Here is a 27,266-nt window from a genome sequence, read left to right on the forward strand (position 1 = left end):
GGAAGAATTCTCTCTCCATTGCTGCTCCCTGAAGTATTGCTGGCAAAAAAACCAAACAGCCAATCAGCAGTAAAATCAGGCATCTCCTTCCAGCAAAGCTACTCTTCTGACAATTAGTACACTGGACTCACACAGCCTGAGAAAGTGAAACACCTCTGACAGGCCTCTCAGCTTATCTGCTGCTTCAGGAACCCATCACTTTGACAAATAACAGGTTAACCCTTTATTAATACGGCAGATTCAAAGAGACAAAGAAAACCCACCAGACAACTCAAGGATCTAGAATTACAGATGTCTGTCAAAGCAACCATAAAATGTGCTTTTTCACTTGTGGTTATGATGGGTTTCCATTTACTGCTGGTGTTAGCATGAGATGCTGCTTACCTTAAGTGCCTCGCTAAACAGATTTAGAAGTCCATGTACATTCAATACATTCCCTGAAGCAATACAGCCCCACTCCCTCTTCCACCAACTACAAATTCACTGCAGCTCCACAGACACACCTGCATGCCTGAATGGCTTACACAAGAACGGGTTCAAACATTGCCCCTTCCTCCCCAAACAAAAATTGTGACTGCTGAAATTAAATTAACAGCTCTCCCTCGGGGCTTCCTGATATTCCAAGTTCTTCCTCCTCTAAGTGATAACAGAAACCTTCAAGAACAGCACTGCACAATCATCATCTCCAATCAGCTCTAATTGAAGGATGACACGAGGCAGAACGAGAAACTAGCACTCCAATTAATACAGACAGGAAAAAACAAGTCTCTGGGAGCAGCAGCATTACTGGTACAGCTCCAACAAAACCCTGAGGTTGCAGCACGTTGGCCCAGCACCATCTCGGAGGCAGAGTTTAACTACTCAGTGCAATAACATGAGGGAGGAAGCAATCTGCTGGTGAATGCTGAATAATTTTGGCCCCCTCAGTGTATACAACGAACTGATCAACATGGGACTCCACTGATCCTCTCAAGAGGAGCCTGAATTAATCCTTCTGAGAATCCAATCTGTATTCCTAAAATGTAGGCTGACCTGTACTCACGCAGGACTTCCCTAAAACAGGATAGCTTACAAAACAAATGCAGCCTTCTCACATCAAACAATTGTCTCCCTGAGAGCAACTGACTCAGCGTCACCTGGGAAACCTCTCCCATTCGTCTCCGGGATTCTATGTCCTGCTCCACGCATTCCAAAGACTAAACAAAAAGCTGATACACACCTGTATCCCCATGGAAGCAGCTGTCCTGATGACACCTCCCAGAAGGCAAATCTCCATCACTTGGCCAGATCTGTCCTGTTTTTCGCACACCCACAATAGTAGCCTCAGACACGATGACCTGCTGCTGCCTGTGCCGTTTCTGAGACTGGGGTGTTGGGGGACTGCTGCTGTCAAACGACTGCTGCGAGTTCTGGGATGGGGAACGGCTCTTATCCCGGTACATACGGTACGTGGTGGGGCTGGGGGAGACGTGGCTGGACTGCCCTGAGGAGAAGTCTTCCTCGCTGGAGGTAAGGTTCTCATTAGAGCTACAGTCTGGAGTATACCCTCCTCCAATATCTTCAAAACTTCTGGGGGAGTAAGATCTCCTGGGCCATGTGAGATGTTTCTCCTGGTCAGTCGTGCCCTGATTTCGCAGAACAGGTCCTTTTCCTTCTCCTTCCATCATCCCACCAACATAGATACTTTGATAGGGTTGAAAGTCCATGGGCTGCCAAGGTGAACGGTTGCTGCCATTGGCATTAATCAGGTTGTCTTTCAGAAACCTGGGGTTAAGTTCAGCATCCTCATACTCTCCATCATAGCCAAAGCTGCTCTCTGAGGGCCTTCCCCTGTAAGCAGGCCTCTGGAACTCACTGAAGCTCGGTACCATGTTAGAAGGGAGAGAGTGCAAAGACTTTTTGCGTTCCATTTGCATGGCTTGACTGCCAAGGGAGCTTATTTTATCAGAGACCTCTTTGTCATTGACCTTTACTAGACCCTTCTCATGATGATACTCCATGTTCACATAAAAGGGCTTTTCAACAACATCCTTGTTATCTCCAGAAGAATGGGAATTAACCTTTTTAATCCTCTCAAAATTGGACCTTAGGGCTGCCACGCTGGTGCTATTACCTCTCTCCTTAGAAACAGGTTCAAATGAACCCTCCTTCTCAGCAGATCCCACCAGCCTGCGACTGGAAGATGATCTGTGTTTTGAAGGAGAGCCATCTGCATCACAGCGATTCTCCTGATCTTCTGCAACTCTCTTCAGTTTCTCTTCACCATAGTACTTACACCTGTCCTGCTCTCCCTCTCCATGGTGTGGGCTGTCTGAGGGTGACAGGTCTGACCCATCACTCTGGGTAGACAGCTTCCGCAGAGAGGGTATTCTGGGTTTGAACTTTTCCTCCCCGTGGTGTGACTTGCTTTTTTCGTATTCATCTTGGTCAGCAGACTGGTGATGATGCAGGTCTTGAATCTGCTGCTCTGCACCCCCTTCAGGCAACTGAGAAACACGTTTAAAACCCCATCTCTGTCTATCATAGCTTTTCTTCTCCTTTGCCAGGAGAGTCTGCAGGTAAATCATGCGGAACCTCTCCTTGTTAACCTCCATCTCCAGTCTCCGGATAGATGCTTTGCACATCTCCAGCTCCTGTTCAATGTCTCCAACAGATTTCAGCTCCATTTTAGGAGGCTCAGAGTCTGCAAACTGTGCTTTCCAAGCCTCCACAAACCCCACAGGGTCCACCATTTTGCATACAGGACTAAGTGGAGAATACAGGAAGGAGGCAAGAGACAGATAGGTGGAGAGAATAAACCAACCGGATCTCACATTCGTAGAAGCAGAAACAGCTCTGGCAGGGTCAACTCAACGCGTCTCTTTCACGATCCATGCAGGCAGGGAAACTGGGAGGTAAGGAGCAGTCCTCGGAGCAGTCTCTCGTCCCCGTCTCCTTCAGCTTTTGCCGTCCTAGCCCCGCCGCACGCTCGCTACTTTCTCCCCGGCATGACCGATCTTTTCCCAGCGAGCAACAATGCTCCCAACCCGGCGAGCCCAGAGCACTTCAAAGTGGGTGGACAAAGGAGCAGGCTCGGTGCGGGGGAGGGAAGGCAGATATCGCCCCCCAGCCACCCACCCCCCCACCTCCTGTCGCTGCCGTCCTGGGCAAGATCTTCAGCGCAGCCACGCTCGGGAGCCCTCCGCTCTGTCCTCCCCTCTCCAGTCCCCGTGTTGTGCTTTCTCTTTCTCTCTCCTCCTCTCCCCCTGCCCCTTTCCCTGTCTCCTCCTCCCGGCTATTGTGCTGTCCCCCGGGCGCACACGCTCTCCGGAGCCTCGGCGCGGCGCGTCCCGTGGCGAGCTCTGCCGCTACCCGTCGGTGCCCGAGCGCCCCGCGGCCCCGCGGGAGCTCCCTCGGCGCGGCAGCAGCGGCGGCTGGCGGCGCGGCGGCGGCTGCCCATGGCGCGGCCCGGCTCTGGCGGCGGCAGCCCGAATCGCAGCGCTGCGGAAGGGGAGGAGAGGGAAGGAACCAGGCGCTGGGGCCTCTTAAAGGGGCAGCCCTGGCCGGCGGCGGGAGGCCGTGCCCGTGGGACCCGGCCCTGTGCTTGAAGCGGCTCTCGGAGAGACAAAGGCGAACGCGGGTACATTCGAGTCTGCTCACGCCTGCAGCCACAGGCCCGGACATCGCTACAGACACCTATACCTACGCCTGGGGAAGAACACAGCAAACACAGCCATCCCTGTGTGCATGCAGACGTGCCGTTCTTGTCCCTTCATCCACACCCTCATGTATTATGTATAAACACCAGCACGGCTCTGCTGCCTCGTGTGTTCGCGACAACGCTCTCCCCCCGGGCACTGAAGCAGCTCACCTTCAAAGGTCAGCTTCCCCCATTAAGCACTGTTTGGTGGTAGGCAAGTCACTGACTCAATCCTCTCTTCCATGCTAATAAAGGACAAACTGAATTTCCAAGGTGGGTGATTTACACTCCAAAATCACTGACATTAAAGTAACGTCTGCTTTGTTAAGGCATTGGTCTCACTTCTCTCCCCTGTATTACCCTAGCCACAACAGCTCAGTTCCGTGCCTAGGCACTGGGTAAAGGGTGGCAAATGATCTGATCAATGGCTGCTGAGCTATACCCTCTCTGAAATCACAGCTCTGTATGCTTCCCAGGCCCTAAGTCCACCTCTGAAAAAGTGGTAACAAATACACCTGAAGTTCCACCTTGCCTGTTTGGATGATAGGGAGGAAAAGTGAAGCTGCTATGCCTCCCATCCCACATCAGCTTACTCTTTTCATGTCTGCTGTGAGGTGTATCTTCTCTGGCATGCTATGGGTAAAGAGGGTGGGATATAGGCCCAGCAAGAGCTAATCAAATCCCCTAAGCATGAAAAGCCCGAGCCCACAGGAGTGGCCCTTACCTTTGAAACACGCAGTATTTCACAATCCATTGCAGTCTCTCTTCATGCTTTTAACAGGCCAAACAAAATGTGTTTGGTGTTCTCAGACACATCGCACATGGCTAATCATGCATTCAGCTGCAGGCTGTCCATCCCTCTTGGTTTTTGTTTCCTGGCTCTAACCTCTTCTCCTGCACTTGTTTCCTCAGCTTTTAACACATACAAGCATTGTCTGACCTATGTGGAAGAGATTACAATCCAAATCACAACACGATTTAGATGTTTAGTAAATATAAACCTTTCAAGTAACCTCAATCTTTCACAGCAATAAAACTGGCTTCTCATCATGGACATTGTTTTCTATTTGATTGTCTTGATGTTGGTTTGAAAAACAAAATTCTGGATGCATTTCTAGTGCCAGGAGGTTTAAGCTTGTGCTGGCATGGTTCTAGTGACAACAGGTATGTGTCACTGCCATATGCTCTGCATTCATACATCACTTCTGCTGAAGCATCACAGCTCTGCTGCTTTATGTCTATAAAGTCTTTTCTATTTGGGTTCACTTTCATGACATCTGTGCCCTTTCTGGAGGGAGTAAGAGGTCTGATGAACCAGACAAGGGATTTCTGGATGCACATTTCACTTGCAGTGAATAATGCCACTAAAGACTGCATCCTCTTTTATCTATTAAGGTACTACAACATCAGAAACTCCAGGAGGAATTGAAGTAATATCTGAATTTTTGTCAATAGTTTATACATCCAACAGAGTATTATTTTAATAGGATACAAACTTCGTTACGTCCGTGGTGACAGACACATGCCTGTGATTTGAGGCTCGGAACCTTGGGAAGAAAGGACTGAACTCTAGGAAGACTGCGCAGCAAAAACCCTCTGCTGGCCTGCAAGAGATTGCAAAGCCCTTCCCGGGGGAAACACAGCCGGCACTGCAGCGACCATAGCGCTCCCTCTTGTGGGAAAGGGGTGCAGTCGGCTCAAGCTAGCAGCTCCTGAGCTCTCACACGCTGTTCCTGCAGCATGATCCCACCCTAGAGAAGGAAAAACCAAACGGTAGGACTTAAGCAGAGCCTTTCCAAAGGGAGATTAAACGTGACTGCCCATTAAACCGTGGCTGAAACTATGAAATCGCATTTTCGAAGCTCAAAGTGGCACTCTCTGGTACTTTGACACAGCCAATGAAGTCTCATCTGGTATAAATGATGACATGAATCCAGGAAAGCCAAAAATTCAAGAAAGTGGTTGACCATCTCCACTATCACATGCATATTTTGCTGCACCTTCAACTTGCAAGTACTTCATTTTAACTTCCACGCTCCGAGAGTGTGATACAGCTTCACTCACCAGCGTGAAACACTGCACTCCCTAGAACAATCCCTACATACCAACAAGCACCTGAAAAGGCAGAGAGGGAGCCAGATCTGTTAGTGAAGCATCGAATCTGGTCGTATCACGCACTGAGCCTGAGCTGGGAAGCAGCATGATTCAGGAAGATCTGAATCACATGTCCTACCAGAATATACATCACAATATTTTAAGTTGTCCAATAATCACTCGAAGGGCAGAAACATCATTAAAAATTAACAGGAAGGCTTTTATAGGGAGGAGTTGTTTTGCCTAAGGAGCTATGCGTACCCATTTAAAGAGGAACTCACTAACAGAACAGTTTCTACTTACTGTGACAAGTAACAGTGCAACATGGTCACTTCTTTGGGAAACCTCGTTACAGCTGCTCTCTGCCTTTAGTCTGACTTCTCCACTTTCTCAGCTGCACACTCCACAAGCTGGCACTGCAGCTGCTGGCTACAATTGCTGTCAGGGCTTCAACCAGTGTAAAAATCGTGTTAGAGCCTACCTATGTTCAGAGTTCATACTGCTGTTCCAACACTTTTCCCCACCATTTCAAAGTTTCTTAAAGCCAATCAAGTCACTCATAGGATGAATTAACATGTGTAGATAGAACACAGGTCAGATAGAACCATTTAAGAACTTGCAAATGTGCATTTATTTTTCTAACACAGTTAGTTTCCTGTGTGCTTTCCTAAGCAATTAATTATTTGCCACATGATCCAAGATCCATTTTAGATGCTCAGTTATTAATACTGAGTTCCTCTCAGGGAAAGTCTCAGTGGGACTAAAAAACACACTCCAAAATCAACAAAAAAACCCAAACCTACCAAACAAACAAAAAAACCCAAACAAAACAAATCCAAACAAACACAACACAAACAAATGAAAACAACAACAACAAAAAATTTGGTACATTTTCCCTCTTTCATTTCCAAAACCAAAGCTTTCTATTTTTCATTTGGGAGCTTTCACTGTTGTTGCACTCTGTGCTGGGCTAGCAAGAGGCACGGTGCTTGCACAAACAGTTGCCAACTAGCAGCAACTCAGACTGACTTGGGTGTTGCTTTCTGGGGTTTCCATCATGTTCTTTTCCAGCTCTGCAGGGAAAAAAAAAAAAAAAAAGAGTTATAAAATAAAAGCAGAAGAAACTGCCCCATCCAACAGCCACTGCCGAGTGCAGTTCCAGGCACTCCTACATGCTAGAACTCAGGCAGGCAGTGACATGACTGTGCTTGCAGGTGTTTGAAACAGGCTTTAGTGCTTGAAAACCCTTCCCGATATTGAAGACTGTAAACAAGGAAAACACAAAAAGCAAAACTTAACATACTGATGAGGTTTCCTGTCCCAATTTGGGCCACACGACCAACAGTTTTTCCCAGCTCCTTTATCATGGACTGCTCAAAGGCCAAGGCAGCAACTCGAGAAAATAACTCTTTGACATTTTCCCCTAGGGAACAGGACAGAAATGATCAACACATGATGAAGGATAGCAAGCACATTTGTGAGCAGATCTGTGCTCAGTAGTGGGATGGAACAGGCCTCTCTAACAATCTGTCCTCCATTCTGATCACTGCAGAGATAACTTCTTGGTTTCTTACTCTGGAACACTGTACTCTGAACTGTCCCTGTATTTTCAGTTAGCAACAGAGAATTTAGTTTGTGGTATAATCTTTTCTCACTGCTTATGTTAAATAGCAGTGCACATGTGTGCTCATGTAACTACCTACGAGTTAAACATGGTTAGGCATTGCAAAGCAGCTCAAATACGCCTTCTGCAGTGTGCAAATGGGAGAGTAAGGAACTTCAATTTCCCCCTTACCATAAGCCTTGTGGCTATGCTATTTTTACATCCTTTGCAGTAACGTACCTGTTTTGGCTGAAACCGACCAGTACTCTGCCTGCATCTCATTGGCAAAGCGGATGGCATCCAGCTCTGTCCTTTCACACACAGCACCTGACTGAGCAAACAACGTGGAATAACATAAGAGTGTACCTGAGCTAGCAGCAACAGAGAGGTACTGCTAGCACCTGCATTGTGATGGCCTTTCTGGCCTTGCCTTAGAACGTGCAATTTCTGGGACTTGTTTTTGGTGAAGGGCACTAAACCAAGTGCCTGAGTGATACTGCGGCAGCTGGGGAGGGTAGGAATTAAAATACATCCAAAAAATCAACTAAACAGTGAGAAGGAATTTTGGTTTGAAATCTCTAAGAACTAAGGATTGGTAGCTAGAGAGAGACAAGCACAAGACTCAGAAGGGTATAGACTGCATGCATCATACCCTGTTCTGCAAATAACGTCACGTTCAATTAAGCAAGAATTCTTCCCTGTTCCTGAATAATGAACACACGGTCTCTAAAACTCAAACCAACATGCCCCTCAAGGTCATCATGTACTCCCTTCTTCTCTGCACACAGTTTTTCTCTGCCTTTTCAAGTGCTTGTATGTGGCTGAAAGATGCCATGCAAGAAACAGAAGGAGAGACACTTCACTAACTGCACATCTTTTCAGAAAGCATCTTCTTAACTGGTTCCAAGTGTGTTGTTCTGTTTACCTGTGATCTTTCTTTTGGTTATGATTTTCCCTCAAGCTCTTTATTCCAACAGTGCTGCACAATTTGTAGAGGAGATCTCTCGAGGAACTTGGGGAAATCTGATTTTCCCATCTGCATTCAATTTACTTACCACCAAATCTTTTTTTGTTCCAACTAGAAAGATGAAGCTGGAATCCGGCTCATTCTCCCTCAATGTATCTTCTAGCCACTGTCTGAAATACAAAGAGAAATGAGATGATCAGTCAGAAGCACTGGGGACTACAGGAGAAAGTGACTGATAACAAGGTCACAAGAAAGGTGAGAGGATGAACTTATGTGAGACTATGAAAAACTCTTTTTGTAGGCAGAAAGAGGCCAGGAGCTATTCTAACTCCTTTGAATACATGTCATCCACTAAGGAGAAGTTCAAACGTGCCCGCCTCACAGTGTAAATTCAACAATGACTTTAGCACCCAGAGAGGGTATTTATTAGTGTAGTGCAAGGGAAAAAAATTGAGTGAGATAAAGAATAAGAAAACAAAAAGCAGATAAAAAGATCTGAACAACACAGTAGACTAGATGCAAAAGAGACTGAAGAAGAATGAAATAATCTATTCAGAATAATAAAACAGCTCCCTATGAAGGCTGCATGATTCTTGTCTCATAAGCTTTTACATATTTTTGTTACTCTGGCAATCAAGTTTCTCTTGAGTCATTCAACACAAGTAAAGGAAGGAAGGGAGTGTGTGTATGTGTGGGAAATCAGGTTCACAGGCTTCAATTACTTTCAGCCAAGCAGAGACACTAACATATATATTATTTTACAAAGTCCTATGTAAATGAGCCAAGTACCATAGCAGTGGTCTAAGGAAATAGTCTAATGCACATTCACATAAGACAGAGTATGGGTTGTAACACAACATGGCCCTGCACTGCAGGCACAATAGCATGTTAGAAATAGACCTGCTCTGAACTGGCAACAAGGATGTGAATCGCAGATCAGAGAGGGCTTTGCAGCCTGCACTGAAAGCAGAACAATTGCTCCTGACAATTAGAGTGCTGGTGTGACCAAACTGGTGCAAGTTTCTGAACCAGTAAGTTTAGCTACAGATACTCTCCTCTTTTTGACAGCTTATCTCCCAACAGAAGTAAAGTAATTTCAGGCTGGCAGTGCACCTAGAAAATGAGAGGCTCTTGAACCATTATGCATGAGATGTATCTCATCATTTTCATCATCTATGTCAGATGCCAGCCTCTTATTCTGTTTATGATAAATGGAGGGAAAAAATGATGGGTTTGGGGTGCACTTCACCTGTTTTTGCACATCTAGTTTTGGAAGGATCAAGCTCTTGCTGAAGTGCCTTTTCTCTCCTTGAGTATAAAGGTAGGCAAGGGTAAGTACTTCAAATGTCTGCTTTGCATTTTCCTCAGAAAAATGTCACTCTACAGGAGCCAAATAAGTGACTGTCATTCTTCATTCCCTAGCTCAACTGAAAACACACTTTCAATCCAGCAAGTTCTCAGCAGCTACAGGCTATCTAAGGCAATTAAATCATAAAAGCCTACACTGGAAAAGCTTTAAAGGCTAAATCAAAATACAGAAACTTACTTGGTGTGATCCAAAGTCTGGATATCAGCCAGATCAAACACTGTTATTATAACTGCAATAAAAAAATTAAACAAAAGAAGACAGAAAAAAGGAATTAAGTTAGAAAGTGCAGCAGAAATCTCTCCAACTCATCTTATTAAGCAGAAAGAATGTTTACACAGAAAGTGCAAGAGCAGATTTAACACAGAGGAGGTGAAAGACTACCTACTGTTCATTTCTCTTCCTTCTCTAGCACTCAGTAAGTCTGAAGTCAGTCTTCAGCCTCACCTACCTGTAGTCTTCAGCCTACAGTGCTGTTACTCTGTTTTTTGGGATGACTGTAATTCCTGCTGAAATTGTCTCTTATCAGAGGGATTGCCAGAAGTAACCACTTCCAACTTCAGCAATAGTCTTACCCCAAAGCCAGATTCTTCTCCCCCTTGACATAAATGCCCATTTTTACCACTGCATCGGCAGAACACTCAGAGCTTGCAGATGTGACAAGGTATCAATTCAAGAGAATTTTTGTGCCTTTTCTCCAAGAATGGACAATCCATTCCAGCACACTGTGTCTACAGGTTCCTTTCCAAGGAGTACCTATGCATATATGTTTCTCTATAACATACAACCTCGTCACAGCCGGGATCAAATTAATATCGTTCTCACCCTCTGCTCCTCGGTAGTAAGCAGATGCAATGCACTTGAACTTTTCCTGACCTGCTGTGTCCCATCTGTGCAACGGAGGGAAAACAGAAATTTCAGGTTAATGAAAGTCTGTGTAACCAGAGCAAACATGCTAATGAAGCAGCTCACTGGTACAAGTTGGAGAAGAATGTGATACCAGAGAAGCGTTACCATCTGGAACATGTTATTCATTAACTACTGACACAGAGACAGCAAAGCTCTATTATTTAATGTAGGCATTTCAACTCTGCTTTTATCCTTATTCATTTTTTCCTTTTCTAATACTGCTCATTTTGCATGAAATTCAAATGTTTGTATGCTGTATGGTAACACACTGCTCTTCAAACCTTTTTCCCTCGTTCCTGCCACTTGCATGTATGTCCAGGGCAATCCCATTCTGAACACTTGCTGCGCTAATACTAGCTAAATCACAGCTTAGCTCAAGTTAGAATCCTGCAACTGCTAGATATGATGTCTGTCCTACACTACAAATTAGACACCTACAGCTGAGTTCACCAGGTACTAATGACACCATTGCAGAAAAATCAAGAAAGTGCTTCTTATTAATTACCCTGATATGCAGTCCTCTGCCAGCACTGCAGCGGTTTGGGGATTATTACAGCCTAATAGTGCTGGCCACGGATACTCACAAATTCACCTCGTGTGGAAATGTCCCAGCAAGAGGGGGCACTAGTGCTTATCACATAGAAAACTTGTATCCAGCCCCCGAAAGCAACCTGACATTTACTAGCTCACGAAGCCTTTTGCTTCAGCAGGTAAAATACTGATGCTTCAGTCTAGATTTTAGAGAGACTCAAGTCCCAGAGGAACAGGGCTTGGCAGAATATTCAAAAAAGCAAAGGCACTGAAATCAGTGGCAACTGGATTTCTAATTATTCTTCATTAAATCCCATCAGCCATCTACTGACATCAGGGGTATCTCAGAAAAAATGTCTTCCTAAGTGGAAAGGTTTTTAAGATTTGTGCACCAAAACCTTTTGTGCAAAGCATCTTCTGCCTGCTCTAGGTCACACTGTAGCATAGATGATCCAATAATATCCTCTACAGAACGATATGCTAGCCATGGGAAATGCCAAAGGGCATCCTTCAGTAAAACCAAGGCAGGAGAAAGAAGGCCAAGATCCCCACTGGTCTGCTAAAGAAAGCTGAAAATTACAGATTTTAGGTTCACATACTAATAAGAGCACTCCAGTCTTTCTATGACTTGGAGAAAATCACTTAGTCCCTAATTAAGAGATGCTGAAATCACTGGACCATTCATTTCAATGGCTGCAGGAACAGAACTCCCAGGCAAGCCAAGTTCAGTGCTCATTGTGCAACCCAAATGACAGAACAGTGTAACAGCAGAACTGGAGGAAGCCTGTGGCAAAAGCTTTGACTTCTCTTTCAAGAAAATTGAGTGAAAGAAAGCAGAACTGCACTGAAACAGTGCAAGACATGCAAGATGAGTTCTCATGGACAGGCTTGCAGCATTTTCAGTGATAGGTAATCCAGGAGAGTAGCACTGTTACTGAAATTGCAACTGCAGGTGCAGAGCCCTGGTTTCAGATGCCATCATTCCTTGTGCGACGTTAGGATTTCTTAACATCCCTGCTCCACTAGCACAGAGCCACTCCAGCCCTGCAGAGACTACACTGTGCAGCGCTTCGCCATGCTGCCTCCTCTTACATCTGGAGAGTAAAGGGAATTCCCAGTATTTCAAAACGCTCCATTTCAAAGTCCACTCCAATGGTTGCTTTGTAGTCCCGGTCAAATGTATCTTTACAAAATCTGCAGTTAAAAAAACAGATTAAACACCAGTAACACCCAGCCACAAAAAACTACACAGCTAACCCCACCTCAGGTAAGTTAGAAAGAAACGAATTAAGTAAGAGTGGAGTGGGTCTGCACTGCAGAAGCAGATATAAAACACCAAGAAACTCATTTTAAAAAAGACAATAGAAACCAGAAAGCAGAGACATTTAGGAAGCTCTAGGGATGAGATGAGAATCACAATAAACTCTCCTTTACAGGACTACCAAGGAAGATACAGTATCTTATAGTCCTAGTTAGAAGGGACTATGTCCTGGGTCATAAATAATGATCTAAGTGACCAATCAATGAGATAAAAAAATTAGCATATCTGCCTAAGAATGTGGAGGAAAAAAACAATAACAACCAACAACCATGAATGGACAGGAATGGAGATGTTGTAACTTTTATCTAGAAGCAGCACAATCAAAGCATGTGCTGAGATCTACTGTACCTGTTGATAAGGCTGGTTTTCCCAACATATAGGTCTCCTACCACAACCACTTTGGCTATTTTCAGCCTGTTATAAATGTTTGAAAACAAAACATGTTTTTAGTAGCAATGTCAATATTCTCTCTCAAAAAAACCTGATTCAGATCTTTAAACTTCAAGTGACAAGCATGTGTACCTGTGACTTCACTTGACCTAAATGCCACTGGACTGCAGATCTGAGTCTTACATTCCAAGAGAAAAAAAAAGATCACCAAATCCCAAACCCTTCTGGAGCAGAAATTTTTTACTCTGCATATTTTTGTTACATATAATCCAAGTGGGACATAAATTCCCTTTCATTAAAACTGCTTTGACTTCTTGTATATACATCTGGCAGTTTGACCTAAGGCCATGAGTATCTGCATCCTTTTCATAAGCATTAACTACAAATTCCTCATTGGCTTTAACAGCACAAATCAAGTCCTAACTGCAGAAACAAGAAACTGTTGACAATAAAATAACCAAATTGCAGAGTTTGTCTCAGAAAAAAAACAATACCCACATGATTAGAGCCAATATATTTTGGAATAATATTAATCTGAATCTGGCTTCATGCAAGTAATCCTCTTTGTTCTGGGTCCTCCCTCCCACAGGATGCAGCAGATGGGCTTTAGGTGACTCAGACTGCACCGATAAAATTGAAATGTAGTCTGTCTTTCAGGAGATACAGGTAGAGAGGTGAATGGAAGTGTACTGTGCACATGCTACAAAAATGGCTTAGGAGGTTTAATGCTCCTTTCTATCAAAGAATAGCTTTTTAAAGGAAAGCATTAATCTTCTTCTGAATACTATTTCTGGTTATACCAAGCTTCTAAGTGATGCTGACTCTAAGTTATCCATTCTAAATAATCCAAATCTTGTCTGGTAAACAGACTAATATTTTTTAAAAAGGCATTTTGTGTGGCAGTCAACATAGTTACTGATAAAATATTGAATAAAGCCAACAGCCTTAAGGAAAAGGCCAAAAAAGTTAGTGAAGTGATTGTTCAGAGGTGTTCATATTGGGGAGAAGAAATACCCTAGATCAGACAATTTAACATATTGATGGAATATCAACAGACTCTTAAATACAGCCATTGGCTACTGAATTTCTCAGGCTATTTTTCCAACTGACAAAGAAATATTCCATTACTTGGGATAATGGAAAAGGAAGATAAGTGTTATTCCTGTCAAGTTTTACTTACTCTACAAAACACTCCGTTGCCTGTTCTTCCTATTCTCACCTCATAAAAAAATGACCTAAAAATAATCCTATCTAGAGAGCAGTGAAAAGAAAGCAATTTTATTTACAAAGCCCCACAGAAAAGCTTTTCAGCTATACTCTTACTAGAACAAATGAACTGGAGAGTTGGTTTGCTCTGGAAATAAAAAGAACAAAGAGTTGTTTACGGGAGAGAAAAAAATGCCTCAATCCACTAAAAGCATGTCTTGGTAACTACATTGTCAGACACTTGTGACAAATTTACATGAAACTAGACAGTGAGCGTGCTTCAAAAAGCAATAAACTTACTGATGCCTCTTCAATTTATTTTTTTCTTTAGCAAGACTCCTTAGTGAAATGAATACAGAGTTGCATTTAAAGATGGATATCATGACAAATCCCACGGTTAGCAACAACTCTAGATTTGAAAGGATAGTGAGCTGCTTGTCAGCACTCATAAAAGCCCTGCTTTGCACTGGAACACAGAAGCATTTGTCACTATAACATACAGCTATTTAACCGAATAGTGGTGATTTCTAACACAGTTTAGCTTCCTTGCCTTGCTTCAGGAATTAAATAAGTTGTAGGAGAGAGATAATGTGAAAAATCAAACAACTTAAAGCATTATTACTGGGGCATAAACTGGTTTATTTGGATTTTTCAGTGCTATATATTTACCAGAAGTTTGGCCCAGTTTTAAGGAAACATTAAAGGGAACTTCTCATCATGTATACCTCTAAAAGACTAAAGCTAAACTGTGTGCTCCAAGCAACTTAAAACAGCTGTATGTTTATTTTCTCCAAAGCCTTTATTAGCTGCTCATTTAGAACACCAGCAGAGAATACAGCAAGGCTGGATCTGCCCAATTCCTTCTGGCTGCTCTAGAATCTGTTTGCCATGCTGACTTGCGTGTGCAGAATTCAACATGCTTTAAACAGTCAATTAATCTCTTGAACTAAAAGTTCGAGATTGCAGCTATTTGTTGGTAAACAACTCTCAATGCTACTTATGGCAGTAGAAAAATTATCTTTGACACTTGTGTGAAGAGGAGGCACTTTATTCATAGAATGACAGAATGGCAGGCTTTGGAAGGGACCTCAGATCACTGTTAAACAGGTCGGAAAACTGCCATCTGCACAAGCTTAGCTGTCAGCTGCGTTGAAACATGCGGGAGTGAGGGAGGAAAAGTCTACAAAGGAAGCAGGCTATAAAGAGCTTAAAATACTTTCTTTGTTGCATATCTGGTTTATTACAAACTTACCCTGCTGTTCCAGTGCTCTGCTGACAAGCAGCCCTGACCTGGGCATGAAAGTGCTCTCTGAACTGCAAACAGGCCTCAGGTGTGTACCACTGAAAACAGGAGAGAACAGCTACTGGGATAAACTGGCTACTTTGCAGAAGTCAAATCAACAAGAAAAAAATAGCTAAGAAGATTAATTCAAAGAGTTTGTCAAGCACAGGCATAAGAAAAGCGATTGCTTGAGTGACAGTGCACTCAGGCTTCCCCACAGCCATGCTTCTGAAAACTCCTTTGGACAGCCCCCTCACTCGACCACCTTGCTGAGTGTCAGTGTCCCAGCACCAGCAGCACGTCCACACACATACATTTGCTCATCATTCTGTACAACAGCAAGTACCCGAAATTATCCCAGTGCCCACAAGGGATGCACCAGACAGACACGGGTGGGAGCGCTCCCCACAAGTCATTAGTTCTGTGAAGTCACTTGGATCTCTTATGTGTGTGAAGTACTGTTTTTGTTATTAGTTTTAATGAGGCATTAGTTAAAAATGAGGGAAATGTACATTGCCTTCTATTTGCTTCAAACAACTTGGTAGTTTTCATAAAGTTAAAAGCAAAACATGCAGCTGAGATCAAGCATGACAAAAGTGCTAACTCCTTTAAAGGATCTTTTGAACAACTGAAAAACCAGAATGGTAATACTTTGTCCTTCCCCGTCCTTAACCTCTTCCATTATACCTTAAGTACAGAACTCTTTGAGGACCTCAAAGATCTCTTCTGTCTGTACTTCTACAGTGCCTTCTACATTTGATCTATCATAAGACTAAAGTTGCTATACAAATAGAAAATTAAAATTGCCTCCAATTCTTAGACTCTTTGCACATTTAACAGCAGCTACAGTTCTTATTTGCCCTTGTTATAGGAACTCTTCGAGCATGTGATTACAAACACTTGGCTGAAATAAGATGGATATTGTAAGAGAACACGTCTGTGGCAAGACTTTCTGTAAAAGTTAAAAGAAGAAATAAAGATTATTATTAAAGATAGCAGCATTGGATGGGAACATGAGGTCACATTCATCTTTGTAACAAATCACAGTATCACAGTATCATCAGGGCTGGAAGAGACCTCACAGATCATCAAGTCCAACCCTTTACCACAGAGCTCAAGGCTTAGACCATGGCACCAAGTGCCACGTCCAACCTTGCCTTGAACAGCCCCAGGCTGTTTGTCATTTTAGCAGAAGACAAAAACTGTACATTAAACTAAAATACTAATTAGCACAAGGGAAAGATAGCTCAGCGTGGCAGGTGTTACCTGCTGTGACCAAAGGGATAAAGAATGCTTACCTTGGGAAACTGGGAGATTGCTCTGTCCCTACTCACTGGGGGAACCCAAGGCATTAGGCTGGACTTCATCCTCCAAATTCAGTTAAACTCTACTGGACAGGAAATACATAAGGAGAAAGAGAGTGTTCCACATAAAGAGAAAGAGTACTCAGGAACTGCCTCAAAAGAGGGAAAATGTGATTTTAAAAAACACAAGCTAGTAGATTTTCCAGGCTCATCATCTTTTTTTCCTTTCAGTACAAATGGCAGTTCTTTATCTGTGTTGCAGAAAACCTGCTTCTTGTGTGAAGGGACCACTTTAGTGCAGACAGCTGCAGTAGGCAACAGAGGTTTTCTGAAAACATCAGGCACCAACTCTAACTCCGTGTGAGGGCAGAGAACTCCTCACTTAGATTGAACTGTTTGCAGTTTAACCCTTCAAGGATTTTGCAGTGTTTAGTTTACACTGAAATGCCTCTGCACTCAGCACATTAATAAATACCAGGGAATACCAGATTTCATCCGGTTAGAAGGTGAAGAGATTAAGCTGCTACATTTCTTGGCACAAGATCAGACTTTCATCCAAGATTGGCTCAGAAGAAATGAAATTGGTAGATTGTCTGACTTGGAGAATGAATAATGTTCACATGAAAATCACAAATGCGTTTAGATATCCCACTGGAGACATATCAATTTGGTTATGCAATGAAACCTCGTGGGTTGCTGGGGGAGGGGACCCTTAATAGGGTACCAATTTCTTATGGCATTCAAAAGACTGTTTCTAATAAGAACATTCATCATGTAGCAAAGTGTTAAGGAAGGACTCACCATGCAGCAGCTGATGAGGCAGGATTCCAGCCACAGAGACAGCTCAGTCTGCTGCTGGGTGACTGTAGCAGCAGGCTAGCAACACTTCCCTTCCTCCCTTTCTCTTACAGATCGGGGAGGCAGGGTTGAAATAGTTTAACTACACATAGAGCCCTAGTTTTGAAAGAACAAACTGGATTTAGTGGCCATACAGACTCCTTCGACCAGAACTGCTCCCTAAGAAACAAATCGTCCCTTAGCCCTGTTCCATTTTCTGCAAACATGGCTTGTACATGTGGATCCAAAGAGCAGGATCAATCCAGCAGAGGAGGAGCTGGTGGAGTGGGGAACTGTTCCAGTGCTAATATTAAGCACAGTAGCAATTATAAAGAAACTCCTGAGGGAGTTTTTCAGAATTTCAACTTGATTTCATCTCAGCTTAAGAGTCAGGATGTGCATGCCACTAATGAGACATTCTGAATTACATAAATGCCTTCTAGTCATTAGCAGTCTTGCTTTCTAAGGCACTGAACACTGAAGACAAGGAACAAGAAATCGCAGAGCTCCTTTGTATTGCCTAAGTAATGTTAATCACCTTAGTTTAGACAGCATTTAGTATGATAGGCTGTAATTCATGATGCTAAAAGATGTTGCTATTTATTTTATTAGCATTTACTTTTCCAAATTTCAGGATAAAAGAGAGCTCTCACATTCTAACAGTCATACTTTGCTAGTGCTGAGATGGGCTTGGACCTCTTCATGTCCAGGAGACAAGCCTCTCCCATTCCCTCAGCAGACTAAGGATGTGGAAGGGCTGATCAGTGAGGACAAGTAATTTTAAACAAGCACGTAGGAAGAAAATACAGTTGTGTTTTATAACCCCACCCGAAGAATAACGCTCAGCAAAATCACTGGTGCATTACTTAGAGGTAATGTTTCATTCTCTTCTGTGAGAAACTGCTTTGAAATCACTCCAGGCATTGAAGTGATCTCAACCATACTGAAACACCCACTTGCCCTCAAGGAATCCAAATGTGCAGCTGATGTCTCACCAAAGAGACATTATTGCATTTATTTATTATCAAATGCAGTTCCATTTATCATGCTACTTGTGACCATGCAAACCTAGAGAGATTGAGACACTTTTCTGGTGTGCTCCTGAATTTCTGGCAGATTTGAAGGACTTTATGGCAGCGTTAACCTCTTGAAATAATAGTTGTGAAAACAAGAAAACCCCTGCCAGTTTCAAGCACTGACTTGCTTCCTCCATATTCTCCTAGCTCTAGTTCAACACCTCCCAAACACGTAAAACTCTGTCATATGTACTCGTGCTGACTCATCTCCTAGAGCTCTTTCACAAATTAGGCTACAAAAACTTCAATTCAACAGCCCCAGTGACTCCAAAGTATGGAAGGGGCCAAGGCAAACACTTTTAAACTGAGAGGCTCTCTTCACTTACATTTAGTGTATTTAATCTGAATGTCTCACACACATGAACATACCCCAAATAATCACCAAATCAGCCACACCATTAGAGGGGAAAGTTCAACAATTAAAGAAGTACAAAGCTGCTAGAAATATTGAGAATGACCCAGATTTTCTCTTTTAACAGAACTGAAGGGGATTCAGTCACCAAGGAGGAATGGGAATAAAAGTGTCTGCATAGGATCACAATCCTCCTTCCAGCAGTGTTCCAGAAGCAGCAGCACCAGATTCTGTGCATCCAAAGGGTCTGAGACAGATCTCTAGAAGCACTACAGAAAACAAGTTAATAGCATGACCACTAACCAAAACAAGTATTCCAGGCTATGGTGCAGGACAAGACAGAACAACTCATATCAAAAGGACAAGAGCAGAGTTAAAAGTGGAGGTCAAAAGAAGTCTCTGATCTCCTCTCCCTTCTACATTAAGAAAAGTTTGTGCTCTTCCTGTTGAAATAGGGTGAAAAGTCACAAATGTACAGTGAGCAAAAGTCTAATCCAGGCAAACAACCTCTGCTTTAAGTAATCTGCTCTAAAATGCTGCAGGGGAAAAAGAGTCCATTCCAGAAAATATTCTCTAAAGTAGCATTTTTTCTTGTTATGGGTTTTGAAGATCAACAAACCAGAATCTATTCCTGTGCTGCATTTTAATCTGGCTGATCTGAGAGACTTTGGCTTCGCAAAATCCAGTTTAAGAACTTTGATTATTGTCATTGCTACTCAAACATAACGAAAACCAACTCAGTGCCATCTCTGTTTCCACCAAAAGCGAACCTTTCCTAGCAGTGATGCCAGATGCCACCTGAGAAGCCAGGGCTGTGGCAGCAGCCCTGCCACGGCAGCGCTGGCCCCCGAGCGCCAGTGCCTTTTAGCCGAGCAAATGAGGGCCAAGTCCTGAATCATGAAACCACATCATGGTAAGCAAAGCCTTGCTGTGCACTTCAGTTGTTTACAGTGAGGGTCTGGGGAGGACCAGGAAGGGGAGGCGGAGCGGAGCGGAGCGGAGCGGAGCTGCACTGCTCTCGCCCGCGGCAGCTCGCGGCACGCACCGGCTGGCGCTCGGCCGCTAACGCCACCGCTCCTTCGCTCCGGTTTAATTTTGTGCAAGGTCGCTTAACAAATTGCTTTTCAAGCAGAGGGCGATAAGAGGCCTCCCTCCCTGCTTTAGCACAGAGGTAAAGGCCTGCAGGCGCTGGCGCCGTGTCCCCGTCTCCGCACACTCTCCCGCCCGAGGGGCCGCACCTCACGATCCCCGCCCGTGGCGCCCCGCAGCAGCGCTCCGCGCCCGCGCCCGCAGCGGCTCCAACTCACGAACGGCGATGTCGACGCTGACCGCGCACCGCAGCCACGCTAAAGGCGGCACTTACGCAGTTGCCGCAGGGCCGGTCTCGGGCTGCTCTCCTGCGTAGGCTGCGCTCGCGGAGCGGTGCGGCCGCGAGGGGCGGGTTGCTGTGGCAACCGGAGCACGCGGGCCGCAGCCGCGCAGCGGGGACCGGCCGGGCGGCGGCGGAGCGGCGGCACAAGGCGCCCGCGGCCTGTCCCCCCGCTTTGGTTTGGAGGCGAGAAGCGCGGTGGTTGTAACTTCGCAGCGTTGAGCAGATCTCAGCACCGGAGGTTGCTGCTGCCGGCCGAGCCGGCTTCCTTACCGAGAGAAGGGGCAGGTCAGCCATTACCGAGCCTCTTGCGCGTTGCCGAATGCGAGGGCAGGCTCCAAGTGGGCTCCTTGGGAAATAATGCCTTAAGGGGCTTTTTTTGTTTTTAATTAGCATTTTGTCTGCTTCTGCTTTACTGTTTTGAGCCCCTTTGTGGTCTGGGACATCAGCCCACTAACGCCCTTTGAAGAACATAACGTTACCTCCTTAACCCTGCAGTTTTCAGTGCTCTCTCACCTGTGCTTTGTGTAGTCTTCAGTAGAGAATTAAACCCACTGAAACAGTTCAGCTGATGACCACGAACCACTGCAGCCTGCTCTCACAGCTTCCAAACAGTGAACGTGTGCCAGGAGGGCTCCTCTGGGACTCGGAGCGCTGTGTGAAGCCAGTTGCTGTCTTTGCTGCACTGCCTGCCCAGCCACCAGGCGCAGGCCTTTTGGAGTGCTTCCAGGCACAGGCAGTATCCTTCCCGGGACGATGGCACACGCTCGTATCTCCGCCAGCCTCCCCCCTGACATAGATCCCACCAAGGCTCCTCTGGCGTTTGGAAGGAGAGCCCTTCCCAAGCTCCGCCAGGAGCTGTGCTCTTCGGAGCTGCTGACTCAGCAGCGGGCACTGATGGCGCTCTGTGAGCTGCTCCATGACCCAGAAAATGTCTACCAGGCAGTAGAAATAGGTAAGTGATCTATTGTAAGAAGCTTGGACACAGTGGGGAGGGGAAAAAACCCCCAACCAACAACCAAAAAACAAACACCAACACTTTACCTTTGTGCACTACTTTTTAGCGTGTAGTATCTTTGATCACACAAAATGGCCATGGTTTTTTTCTCTATTTTATCCTTTACTGTTATAAGGTAAAGCAACTACAGATTCTTATAATCACAGAATGTCAGGGGCTTGAAGGGGCCTCAGAATATCGTCTAGTCCAAGCCCCCTACCACAACAGGATCACCCATACCAGATCACACAGGAACGCACCCAGGCAGGTTTGGAATATCTCCAGAGAGGGAGACTCCACAACACCTCTGGGCAACCTGTTCCAGTGCTCTGTCACCCTTACAGGGAAAAAATTACCCCTCATGTTTAAATGAAACTTGTTATGCTTCAGCTTCCACCACTGCCCCTTGTCCTGTCACTGAGCACCACCCAGCAGAGCCTGGCTCCAGCCTCCTGGCACTCACCCTTTACGTATTTATAAGCATGAGTGAGGTCACCTCTCAGTCTACTGCTTCTTCAAGCTGAAGAGCCCCAGCTCCCTCAGGCTCTCTTTGTAGAGAGATGTTCCATTCCCATAATCGTCTTTGTGGCTCTGCACTGCACTCTCTCAAGCTGTTCTATGTCCCTCCTGAACTAGGGGGCCCCAGAACTGGACACAGTACTCCAGATGCAGCCTCTCCAAGGCAGAGCAGAGTATAAAGCCACGTAGTTTAAGACTAGCCTCACCTTGGGATTTATCTATAAGTTTTATCAGCAAAGGTAGTAAAGATTTTTTTTTTTACCTGATGTTTATTCTGAATTTTTGCTAATTCCTGAAATAGGCTAATAATATTAAACCCTACCACCTAGCTGAATTTCATTTGCCTGCAACATTTTCTAACACTGTTATTTAGGAACCTTTCAGAAAAAGTTAGTTCATTAATTTCTAATGTCATAAAACTGCTAACTATATTTTATTTAAAAAGGAGAAATGAAAAAGCTTTTAGTTTTCCTAGAGCAGGAAAAAAGGACAAAAAATTCTTTTTTTTCCCTTCATTAGATGGTTTTTACCACATGACATAGGCTTTTTCACACTTGAGGTTGAACTACTCATATCTCAGGTGCCATAATGCTAACAGGCAAAAAAAAACTGACAAATATTTTAATTAAGAATTAAATGCTTACATAAGGTTTACAAGTTGAGCTGCAAAATCTGTGTCATTCTCTTTGCCATCCATTCCTTCAGCAGTGGCTGGTGTGGCACGTCAAGATAGAACTTTACTGGAGAGGCAAAACAAAGCTTTTCATGCAGAACTCAGAATTACCTGAGTGGTTGTAGAATGAGTCTAAAACAACAACAAAACAATCATGCACTTCAGAGTGTGAGATAAAAACTAGTATTGCTCGTGGCTGAAAGCAAGAAATGTTACAGTGAGCTCCTGTGTCTCACAGGGCTCTTGGATAACCTGAAGACTCTGCTGGCACACCAGAACAGCACTGTCCGGCAGAAAACCACTCAAATCCTCTCCGTAATGGCTGTACATAATGTTGGCAGGTAGGTGCTATTCCAGAGGTCACTGAGTGCTCTGGGAAGTGACAAAGACATTTTGGTGAGAATTAAGAACAGAATGTCTAAGTTTTGGCACCATAGATGCAACATGAAAAGGAATATTTGGTTCAGAATAGGACTTGTGTGTTTACTTAATATGTTTAGTGAAATCTAGCTTCTGCTATTGCTCGCAGGCAAGGGCTGATACACAATGGAGTGGTTCCTGCCCTCACCGAGCTCTTGGATGATCCAGTAGATATCTGTCGGAAGCACACACATCAGATACTTGAGATGATGGCAAAATTACCTGAAGGTAGGGGTCTCAGTAGTTAAATATTCACAGGCAAAGCAAATCGGTGACTTTACTGAACTGCCTGTGTAATATCTTCCATGTTTACTTTATTCCAGTTTCCTTGAAAATTCTATTATGCAACAATATCATTTGTATTTTCACTGATCTGAATTTTCTTTTCTTAGTTTTACTATGAGATTTTATACTCTGGGTTCTGTCAAAAAACTTCTTAGAGTATGCCTGATTTTTTTTATTGGTGGAGAAAGCTGTTCTCTAGAGCTGCTTTTACACAATCAAAACACTTTCAGAAGTGCAGTGATAGTGAGAGCTTAGCCAAAACATAGGAACTGCTTAAGACAGGTAAGCAAAATGCCTGATGCTAACATAATACAGGTGTGAATAGACCTGTCTGTGTGCTGGGGAAACTGATCCTGCTAGAGCTGGTACTTTTTGTAGGCTTTATGCAAGTCAAGGTTCTGTGCTCAGTGTACGTGTTGTGTGGACTGCATGGCTGAGTTTGTATTTCAGAGCCTTGCATCAAAAAGCAGCTCTCTCCTCTCCTGTTCAGGACGATGAGCAGCTGCTCACCGTGGCGCACTAATTTCACAGCACACAGGGTTTGCAGAGGTTTTCTGGCTTTAGGAGGTAAAAATTGCATTAAATTTGTTTTATGCCTTCCCCGCCACTTGCAAGCACTGGTGCAGGAGGAGACACAAATGCAATTAAGGGCACCATCCACTGCTCTCAGCGTTCCACAGATTCATGTGTCTTTTGCCTTGGGCTCATAGGCGCTGTTTCGTAAACGTGTGCTTCAATATTGCTTTCAAGCGGTGAATTAAATCCCAAACCAACCTTGGGGTGTTGCTTTTTCTGGCATTTTGTTCAAATATTGTTTCCCCTAGGTAATATTGTTAGATGAATCTGGTAAGCTATGATATGATAATGTTAATTGTCTGTCAGTTTGATTTCCCTAGCTGTTTTACAAATGCCACTTGGCTTCAGTAGATGTTGACCTGACTGCCTTCTAAGAATTCCAGCCCTTACCTGTGTAGGCAGATAGATACAACTCTGTGGATAAGTAAATTATATAATAGCCAAATTGGTTATGTAGTACATTCTGCACAACAATGCCTTCATTGCAGGTTCCTTTTAAATGCAAGTAGGGAGACTTACTTTATCATAAACTTGATAGTTATGTCTGTTCTAAATAAATTTGTTCAACTCTCAGCATTTAGTGTAATCCTAATACCTTTGCACTGATCGAGCTCTGTATCCATGTAGGACAACTTTTCCCTATTTCCTCCCCCTTCTATTTATAAGAAAGTAAAAATTGATGTAGAGGAACTGTTTACATCTGTAAAGTAAGCAGAATTTAATCTCTATCTTCTTGTGCTATATTCCAGTATCTCAGAGAACATGATGTGTCTAATAGTCTCTTTATATCTTACTGAGTCATACCTTTAGCTCTTCCAAAGCTTCATTTCTTCAGCCATGAAATTATGCCAGGTCTTTACTATTTCCTCTGTTAATATTTGTGCTATTAAAACCCTCTAAGACTTATTCAGATTAAGTTCAGCTTGCATAGCTTTCTACAGAACAGATTTCCATGCAATGTCCTTTGACAGGTTTTGGGGGGGAGTAGAAATAGAAGAAAACCCACAATCCTCTACCTGTTGAGTATGTACAGTCTGTGAGATCAGTGGTGTCAAACCTGAGTTAGTGTGCTGCCTGAGAAAGCAGCTCTGAGTAGGTACCCTTGGAAAAGGCTGCCTTCCTGAGCCATGCATCTGCTTTGTTTAGCCAAGAATACAGCATTTCTCTACAAATACACATGCCTGTATTGAAGGGTTGGAAGACAGCTCCCTCAGCAGAACTGTGGTACCACAGAATGGACTCACATGCAGATGGCTGCTTACAAGAAAGACAGAAAGGTGTTAAAACTGTGTCCTTTGCTATGAGACAAACTGGGAGGCTGTTCAGGGAGAACAGCAGATATTTTCTAATGGGTGGTTAGAGTCACAAGACCTGACTGTATTCATCTGACATGTTACAAATGCAGAAGTAGTCTCTGCCTGGTGAACCAGCCTTTTAAAGCTAGCCAAGAAACTCTGTCTTCCTGTCTGCCTTGGCTGCCACATCTCCCAACAGATAATGTGATAGGATGTATCTTCTATGAACTGGAGGAAGTCAGCAACTAGTATACCATTCCATGGCTAGATTCCTGCTGCTCTAGAGATGAGGTGATTTAATGGGCAGAAGGAAAACAAAACGAAGTCAGATAGATGTATTCAACAGAGGATAGAAGAGGGAGAAGAACCAGCAGCAAAAGAAAATGAAGAACGTTGGGAAAGTGAACAGCAAACCTCCTGCTCTTTGTCAAAACAGTTAGCTGACATGATTCTTAATGTTAGTAAAGGGCACTATGCAGTGGCAGTGACCTGGGCAACAACTGCAGAAGTAGTTCAAGGTTGGGGGGGAAATCACAATCCAACTTACACTAGAGCATGGTTGATGCTGGAAAGGTTTCATAATTCTTACCTAGCGTCTATCCTGTCTTAATCCCTTTAGACAAAGGCTGAGGTGAATTGCATTTAGGCTTGCCAGAACTTGTTTGGGAAGAGTCCAAGAGAGAGTATTTCTTGTACTTTACTGACCCTCAGTGTCTCCACTCTCATACCCTTGGAAAATCATGACCAGTCAGGTCCAGGGATTTAAGAATTCCTTCTTCCCTTTGAAACTTGTTTTGCTGTATGGAGCACAAATGATAGGAGGACAGATGGCATCCTTATTGCAACAGATGGAACATCTCTTCTATGAATGTCCTTGTTGCCCAGGTGAAGTAAAACCCTGGCTGTATTAATGCAGTCCTTTCAGTTGACAGTGTGCTGCATTAGTGATAAACTGGAGAAAAGAGATGCAAATTTAATTGCATGATTTATCCAGGTGAACAAATAAGATTCAAGGGATTTAATTTCAGCTCCTGTCTTTGGCCCAGACCTTTTATTCTTAACCTTCCCTGTGTCTCTGCTTTCTTATACAAGCAGAAAGTAAAATTGCTTTACTTCTGCTTAAACCAGAATTTAATATATTGAATTCTTCAGATAGAAAACAGTAACTGTGACTTACTCCAAACTTTAAGATCGAAACCATTATAGGAATTAAGTTATTAAAGAGCTAATGACAAGGAACTGATACTCAGAGAACATGATGATGTGAATTGATCATTCACTTACTCCTTTCTTCCCATCCCTCTGCTTTTTTTAAGCCAGGTACGTGGCAGTGCTTCCATTCCATTTCTCCTTTCCAGGATAGCCTTCGTTCAGTGAGAAATGTAACTGCTCCTGCTCATCAGAAATGCCCTCAGGCCTCTGTTGCAGTCCCCTGCGTTCTCCCGTTGTGGCTTGTCTCTAATCCTTACTTTGAAAGAACCTTCTTAGCTGGAGATTTATTCTTTAATCTCTCTCCTACCTTCCTGACTTCAGTTCCCCTGCCCAGCTTTCTTACCTTGAAGCTATGTTCTAACAAATGCTGCTGTTTTCTTCACACTTCTTTGACTAGTCTGAAATGGCCACAGCGCCACAAAAGCTAGAGGTGAAGGAGGCAAAACATCTAATGAGCCATTCATCGGAAAAGGAAGCCCTGGCTCATTTTATGCCTTTTTCACAAGTCTGCTAGTTAATAACAGGATATTACATTACAGAAAGCAATTCAGACTAGAAACACTGGGCAATTGCTCAAGTAAATGATAGCACTTCAATAGTAAATGAAGTTTAGAGGATCCGTCACTAGCTTTATGGACTCTACTAGCAATTACCACAGACTGCTTTTAACACACTCACCAAGGCAAGCAGCATGGCAGCAAACATCACATGCAGACAGCAGTATCTTCTCACTCCAGGTAAACCCAAACACAGCCTGCCTGCCACGACAAACCCTGCAGTCCCTCAGGGTGGAGCCTCACTTTCTCTTTTACCTCTGCTCATGAGGTGTTAATGGTTGACAGGGAATGCTTAAAGGGGCCTCGTGCCTTCAGTACAGGGATAAAACACCTGGCTCAACGTGAGACAGGCTTTCCTCCATTGTCAGTTATGTCTGAAGCGTTTTGAAAGTCTTAACTCATGATCTGAGCATCAGAGAACGTTTTTGTTTGGGCTGCATTCTCTA

At 43.9% G+C, this 27,266-nt stretch overlaps 3 protein-coding genes across 8 annotated transcripts in view; 1 reads left to right on the forward strand and 2 right to left on the reverse strand.

The window, feature by feature from the left end:
- BCR (BCR activator of RhoGEF and GTPase) overlaps positions 1-3,565 on the reverse strand; it is a 90,105-nt gene extending 86,540 nt beyond the window's left edge. For both annotated transcript variants that reach the window (XR_010307902.1, XM_064168849.1), the window contains exon 1: positions 1,220-3,565. Coding sequence is in view for 1 of the 2 variants with exons in the window: in XM_064168849.1 (XP_064024919.1) it covers positions 1,220-2,732 (1,513 nt within the window). In the remaining variant the exon portion in view is untranslated. The remainder of the gene's footprint in view (positions 1-1,219) is intronic.
- Positions 3,566-6,380: 2,815 nt separating this feature from the next.
- On the reverse strand, positions 6,381-27,039 carry RAB36 (RAB36, member RAS oncogene family). 5 transcript variants are annotated; one of them, XM_064168852.1, is made up of 11 exons: positions 20,281-20,357; positions 16,647-16,738; positions 15,319-15,407; positions 12,819-12,884; positions 12,242-12,343; positions 10,535-10,599; positions 9,890-9,941; positions 8,432-8,513; positions 7,617-7,707; positions 7,077-7,196; positions 6,381-6,846 (listed from the first exon to the last, which is right to left on the reverse strand). In XM_064168852.1, the coding sequence occupies exons 2-11, from the start codon at positions 16,713-16,715 to the stop codon at positions 6,782-6,784; spliced, it is 801 nt and encodes a 266-aa protein (XP_064024922.1). In that variant the 5' UTR covers positions 16,716-16,738; positions 20,281-20,357; the 3' UTR covers positions 6,381-6,781. The 5 variants fall into 5 exon arrangements, with proteins under 5 accessions (XP_064024922.1, XP_064024921.1, XP_064024923.1 ...); XM_064168851.1 differs by having other exon boundaries at positions 16,647-16,735; positions 20,156-20,335; XM_064168853.1 differs by having other exon boundaries at positions 20,156-20,335.
- RSPH14 (radial spoke head 14 homolog) lies at positions 21,087-23,263 on the forward strand. Its single transcript, XM_064168856.1, has 3 exons — positions 21,087-21,241; positions 22,714-22,816; positions 23,005-23,263. The coding sequence occupies exons 1-3, from the start codon at positions 21,184-21,186 to the stop codon at positions 23,141-23,143; spliced, it is 300 nt and encodes a 99-aa protein (XP_064024926.1). The 5' UTR covers positions 21,087-21,183; the 3' UTR covers positions 23,144-23,263.
- Positions 27,040-27,266: the final 227 nt, after the last annotated feature.

Source organism: Pogoniulus pusillus, chromosome 30, assembly GCF_015220805.1.
Source record: "Pogoniulus pusillus isolate bPogPus1 chromosome 30, bPogPus1.pri, whole genome shotgun sequence".
In the NCBI taxonomy this organism is placed as follows: Eukaryota; Metazoa; Chordata; class Aves; order Piciformes; family Lybiidae; genus Pogoniulus; species Pogoniulus pusillus.